At 38.7% G+C, this 6,474-nt stretch overlaps 1 protein-coding gene and 1 long non-coding RNA gene across 2 annotated transcripts; one reads left to right on the top strand and one right to left on the bottom strand.

Moving 5' to 3' along the window:
- Positions 1-462: 462 nt before the first annotated feature.
- Positions 463-6,245, bottom strand: PERK1 (proline extensin-like receptor kinase 1). Its single transcript, XM_078318201.1, has 8 exons — positions 5,365-6,245; positions 3,979-4,515; positions 3,699-3,785; positions 3,503-3,573; positions 2,181-2,257; positions 1,943-2,090; positions 1,589-1,750; positions 463-1,081 (listed from the first exon to the last, which is right to left on the bottom strand). The coding sequence occupies exons 1-8, from the start codon at positions 5,951-5,953 to the stop codon at positions 788-790; spliced, it is 1,965 nt and encodes a 654-aa protein (XP_078174327.1). The 5' UTR covers positions 5,954-6,245; the 3' UTR covers positions 463-787.
- LOC144567992 (uncharacterized) lies at positions 2,265-2,862 on the top strand. The gene is made up of 2 exons (XR_013515576.1): positions 2,265-2,516; positions 2,678-2,862. It is a non-coding gene; the product is annotated as an uncharacterized LOC144567992 (long non-coding RNA).
- Positions 6,246-6,474: the final 229 nt, after the last annotated feature.

The raw sequence follows: 6,474 nt of genomic DNA, 5'->3' as shown, positions 1-6,474 counted from the left end.
TCCAATTTTCTTTCTTTGTACTGACAACGAGTGCACAGCCTCACCGGGCTTATCAACAAAAGGATAAGATTGTTCGGTAAACACCCAAACATATGCATTTATAATTGCAAACAAAATGCAGTGCAAAGGCTGTCATAGTGTCATTTCTAGATCATTGGTTTATTTATTGTTGTTGCCAAGGCTGTCAAAATTCCCCATTGTGAGCTGTAAGATAGAGACTTTTTAAGAGGCTCACATGGGCTTATCTGCTTTGCCTTTGACAGAGATAGATATTTTGTTTAAATCGATGAATTATATTCCCTTTGCTTAGAGATGTTGAAAAGGTGTATTTTTGGTTTGTTCGACAAAAACAAGCTGTTGATTTGGTGTAATCATTGTTACATTTCAATTCACACAGGCATGCTTTTCTTTTTCTCAAATGGCTGCCACATGCATAGATAATATCATAAATCTTCCAAATAATTGACAAGAACAAAACATTATGAATAGAAGCAACTTTACATGCAAAATCGGCCAATTCAACACCAAATAAGCGACAATCGCACTTCGGCCGACCACCATTTCCCGCCCAGGAAAATTTCAAAAACAAAAGAATATTGAATCTTCACTTAGAAAAAAAATCAATAATAGAAAATAGTAAAGGAAAAAAAAATCAAAAGAAAAACTATATCTTAGCTTGAACAATTGACTCACAATCACAGTCAAATCACGAAAATTCTATTCTCTACATACATTTAAACTTCCTTTTAAGTCAAGTCAAATGGCCTCAATGCCCTTCCCTGCTGAATTAGTAACTGTCCTTTTTCTTCATCTTCCCCAATTCCATTTCACGTGTGTTCTTGCCTTCACTGCTCGAACCTGACGGGTTGAGGCCGTACTCACTGGTAGGCGCACTGTACTGGCTGCTCTGGTAATCACCGCTTTGCATTGCCATTTTACGGAATTTCTTCATGTCCTCATTGTAGGTGCTTGATTCGTACTCTGAGCTGGTATACGAGCCGCCTACGTACCGGCTGTGGCCTGGCGGCATGCCATCTTGCAAGTCCTCTAGTGACGTGTCTCCTTCCAGTGCACGAACCACCTATTACAAATGAAAAGAACAAATTTGAGCGAGTATATACCACTACGCATAATGTATGCATATGTATGTGTCAAGTGCATGCTTATGTATAAAAAGAAAATTTCAGTGCAAAATCATTTTCAATTACGACATTTACTAATGGTTGCTAGCAATTTACATTTGTTGCATTCATAGAGAAATACAAATCATTGCTTTGCATATACACCTCATATTATAATGATGAGGTACGATAGGCTACATGGACATTTCACTAAATGGATGTTTGCCCATAATTTTTTACTTAATTGTTATATACATTTTTAGCCATAATTTTTGTATCAAGTTGTTTACCTTTAAATTTTTACCAAATGAATGTTTGAACATAACATTTTCTACAAAATTGTTACTACCCAATTTTTACCTTCTGCATGTATATAGCAATTCAAATCTGAGCTTTGCCTATCAGCATCATACAATTTCATGCACTAAGACAAGCTACTTTGAACATTTAACCAAAATGGAGTTTACCATGCTCATGCGGGGTCGGCGCTTGGCAGAGTGACGCACACAAGCAGCTGCAACAGCAATCATTCGTGCCATCTCATTCTCTCTGTAGTTTTTCTGTAGCTTTGGATCCACCAACTGTTCATAGTTGCCATCCTCGATCCCACGTTGCATCAAAGGCCTTGCCTGCATGAACATTATAATTTTCAAAATCTTGAGAGAAATTTGCCTCTTATATGAAGTAAGAATTTGATACTTAAGTGTTGAAAATTGACAGGATCAAAATCATCAACTTTGTCCATTACATTATTTTCAAATTTGTTGTAAATTTTGCCAAATGCATAAAGCATAAAGGAAATAAAGGATTGTGATACTTACCCAGTCAACTAAGCTATCGTCCATGTAGGTCTGAGTTGTATCGACGGGTCGCCGACCCGTTATTAGCTCAAGAACCATTACCCCGAAGGAAAACACATCAGATTTCTCAGTGAGCTTGCCTGAAGAGGCATATTCTGGCGCCAAGTACCTGAAGAGTTATTTCTTTCTTTACTATTTTAACTTTAAGATGGTGTTGCATGCAACTAATATTAGATGTAAAATCGATAAACAAATATACCCGAAGGTCCCCATTACTCGAGTTGAAACATGAGTGTTGTTTTCTTCAGTGAATTTTGCAAGACCAAAGTCAGCAACCTGCAAATAATAAGAAGTTTGAGATTAAATCATTTATGCTTCATGAACACTGGCAGTTTTTATAGTAATGAACAGTGCTGATAAAATGCATTCAATAAACAGTCAAAACTCCGTATAACAAAATTGAGAGATCGGCTTTTTTATCTTCATTTGACCAAGTATTAGTTGAGAGTTCCTTTAAGGTGCGTTTGGATGAGGTAAAGAATAGTGCTAACCCGGTTTAGCGACTATCTCGAGCTACTATTCTACGTTTGGATGTGTTTGGGTAAGCAAAAATGGACTATTCTTTGTTTGTCTTTTGTGGGTTAGCATGCCATTCTACTAACCCAACCAAAAGTTAGGTTAGCTCACTATCTCAAATTTGGGTTAGCTCAATATTCTCACTAACCCAAGTTTTTCATCCAAACACACCCTTTAGAGAATTTTTAATGCAAAAAATTATAAGAAAATAACAGTAGTATGAACAGATGTAATTGACTTGAAAAAGTCAGACTTCAAAATTTGTCTATGTGAAAATGTCGAAGTTCAAGAATAAAAAACAGAAAGAAAAAAATTCGAAATTATGACTGTGTGAAAAACTGAAAATGTCAAAGCCCAAGACAAAAGCAAGAAGAAAAGATGGGGTTATTTTAAAAGGTCCGACGAGATGGTCTAACTGAGTCAATTAGTTTTCTAATAATAAACCATTGGCATATCAGGTCAATCACCTATTCTATTGTTAGCAAAGGTTTTTCTTCTATTTTTTTAAAATAACTATTTTTTTGCCAGCACACAATCAGGCTGATCTTGGATGGATAACAGCATAGAATCTGCTCATCTACAGCATGTCTATGTGGACGTTTCAAAGTCCAATAAGAGAAAAGAAGAAGAAAAGGAACAGGGATTTTAAAAAAAGTCTATGGGCTTGTATGGATTAGGTCCAACAAGATAGTCTAATTGAGTAGTTTAAATTCTGATTGAAAACCACTTACATATCACGTCCATGACATATTCTATTATTAGAAGAAATTTTAGTATTCTATTTTTTAAATCTTCTTTTTTTCTTTTTTTTGGCCTGCACATAATTTGAGCTGATATAGGATGGATAACAGCACATAAAATAGAAATATCCTTTCGTGTCTTAGACCTAGCACAAGACTGATTTTGTTTCATTAATTTGATCGTATGTACAACATGAGGTGTGTGAAACTAATTGAGGTTTAGTACAAATGAAGAAGCAAATAACAAATTAAAAATTCAGCTCACCTTAGCCTCAAATTTATAATCAAGAAGAATGTTAGATGCCTTTATGTCACGATGGATAATCTTAGGATGGCCTACAAAAAACCAACAAAAGTGTATATACGAATTTAGTAATTTACAACAATGTACATCAAGAGTACATGCTCACAACAAGGGACTACAAAAATATCGAACGTTATTGATGTGAATAAAATCTTACAATCCTCGTGAAGATATGCAAGACCCTTTGCAGATCCCAAAGCAATTCTAAGTCGTACAGGCCACTCCATTGTTGGACGGCCTTTGCCTATTTTTATTAGCAAAATAACAAACCATGAGATATTCAGAAAACTATAGCTAGTAAATCAAATGAAATAACCCAAACAGAGAGTTTCAATCCCGACTTGTGGTGGTTGCTTAACAAACTGGCCATTTAATTTCTCAGTATATTTATTATTTTTATGATTGCAAAGAAAACTGGACAAGTATACATAACATACCGTGCAAATGAAATTCAAGCGTATTATTCGGCACAAACTCATAGACCAACAGTCTCTGATTACCCGACATGCAATAACCAACCAATGAAACGAGGTGTTTATGATGTACTCTGCTAATGATGTCAACTTCGGCTTGAAACTCCCTTTCCCCCTGCCCGCTCCCAATCTTGAGCTGTTTCACTGCAACCTCCTTGCCATTTGGCAAAACCCCCTTGTGCACATACCCGAACCCACCTTGGCCCAACAAATTTGCATCCGAGAACCCATCAGTGGCAATGACGAGTTCTTCATATGTGAAAGTGCTTTTTGACATGCCAAACGCCATGCCGGGCGAAGGAGGGGGGTGATGGTCCCCGCCGGAGTAGTTGGAGCCTGAACCGCCACTGTTTATTTGCCCAGGAGGAGGTGGTGGTGGGGTCGGGGGTCCTTGTGGAGGTCGTGAACCATATGGAGGGGGTGGGCCTGGGTCCATGGATGGCTTCACCACATGGTCAGACGGCTGTTGCCATTGCTGGTATGGCCTGACATATGGGTCCTCTGTTGAAAAGTAATTTATTGTTAAAAGAAGGATTCAGTGATGTGTTTAGTTTGATGTCATTTAGAGTGATATGTTTAGACATATAATCCATCAGATCATTTGGTTAAAAACAAATCCTCAACAATAACCTAAAAAAAAAAAAAGATGATATAACAAAAATTCACTGTTAACATAACCAAATTATTTTGTAAAGGAATTCGAGGTTGGAACAATTAAATTTGTCTGTAATGATTCAATTAAGGTGACAATTATATATGGTGTCAAAATAAATATAATGCTAATTGTATTTACATGGTGCCAAATATGATACATTGCATGCCATGTGAATAGAACAAAAATCAAAACAGTGACGGTCACAAGATTTTGGGTCATGTTTTGGTGCAGCATTAAAAGCAAAATCGATTTTCCCATGCAAATAGTATCTAGAGAAATTAACAGACCAAGTAATTCTGCATGCAAATCAACATCAATAGAAAACGACTTCTGTTTACAAAAATCAGCTAAACAACATAATCAAACAAACACGACAAGAAGATTTCAACAAAAATTCCTTTCAACTGTAAAAATCTTAGTTTAGATCAAAGCTGACTAATTTAACCTAAGTACAAACAAACAAAATCGATTTCCTATACAACTATGCAAGTGGTAAAGCAGTAAAAAAAAAAACCAAGTAAAAAATGGTTGATTTCCCTCAAGTTGATTTCTTTTCAATCTTTATCCAACAATAACATAACTAAAGAAAACCCATTTGAAATCCAAATCCGTAAAATAAACTCATCAAATCTCGATCTAAAACCCCAATTCACAAGCATGCAACCAGATCTGATCCAACGAGTCAATGATCATACCTTTATACATCCCGGGTGGAGGCGGGGGCCCACTGTATTGCATCGGAATATTATCCTCACGGCGCCTCTTCTTCTTCTTCATGCATAAGACGCATATCAAGCTCGCTATTAGCAACACCACAATACCACCAGCTGCAATTCCAACGACTATAGGAGTCGACAATGAGGCAGAAGACGGTGGAGATGAAGACGGTGTAGATGGCGGAGACGGTGGAGAATTGGGCTTAGATGGCGAGGGGTTTGAAGGAGTAGGGTTGGAAGGAGAAGGATTGGAAGGCGAAGGCGGAGATGGCGAGGATGGTGGAGTGTCTGGCGTCACGGGAGGTGGTGGGGCCACTGGTGCGTCTGGAGTAGAAGGAGGTGACGCCGGGGTAACAGGAGGTGGGTTTGCCGTCGGTGGAGGTGGAGATGGAGATGTGGGAGGTGGGGCTTTAGGTGGCGGCGCAGGGGCAACCGGAGGTGGAGATGCGGGAGATGGAGCTTTAGGTGGCGGCGCAGGGACAACCGGAGGTGGAGTGGGGGCAGGAGAGGTCGGCGGCGAAGCCGCAGGGGCCGTCCCATTCGACGGCGGCGGCGACTGTCCGGACATCTGTGTGGCTTCTCAAAATTTCCTTCTTTTTCAAAAGCAAATCTTACTGTCTCTGTCCCTCTCTCACACGCTTAGCTACAGAGAATTCTCTCTCTCGGTTTCTCTAGCTCTATCTCAACTTGAAAAGCGGCTTTTTGGTGCGGTGTTATCTTTCTTTGCGTTCAATCCTCTCTCTGATCTAGAGAGGAATAGAGAGAGAGAGGAAATGGAGCTTCTTTTATCGGTGTGGGGTATTTTTTTCTGGTGAAGGGTAGCATTATAAAAACAAGGTAATATAAAGATTAAAAAAAGGTGAGTGAGGAACAGGGGAATTCGCATCCTCTGAGATATCTCATATTTTGCGCAACTTTTTTCAAAATCTAAACCGTTCAAATACGTTGTGCACGAATCTCAAAGCTGAAATAATACAAGCCCCTGCGCTATCCCCGAATAGGCACCGGACACGTCAGTCACGCAAAATATAAGGTATCTCAGAGGATACACACTCGGCGAACAGAGAGGTGAATGAAACTCATGAAAAA

The sequence above is a fragment of the Carex rostrata genome, chromosome 17 (genome assembly GCF_964058835.1).
Source record: "Carex rostrata chromosome 17, lpCarRost1.2, whole genome shotgun sequence".
Taxonomy (NCBI): domain Eukaryota; kingdom Viridiplantae; phylum Streptophyta; class Magnoliopsida; order Poales; family Cyperaceae; genus Carex; species Carex rostrata.
Note: the sequence above shows the minus strand (reverse complement) of the source record. Positions and strands in the feature narration are given on the sequence as shown.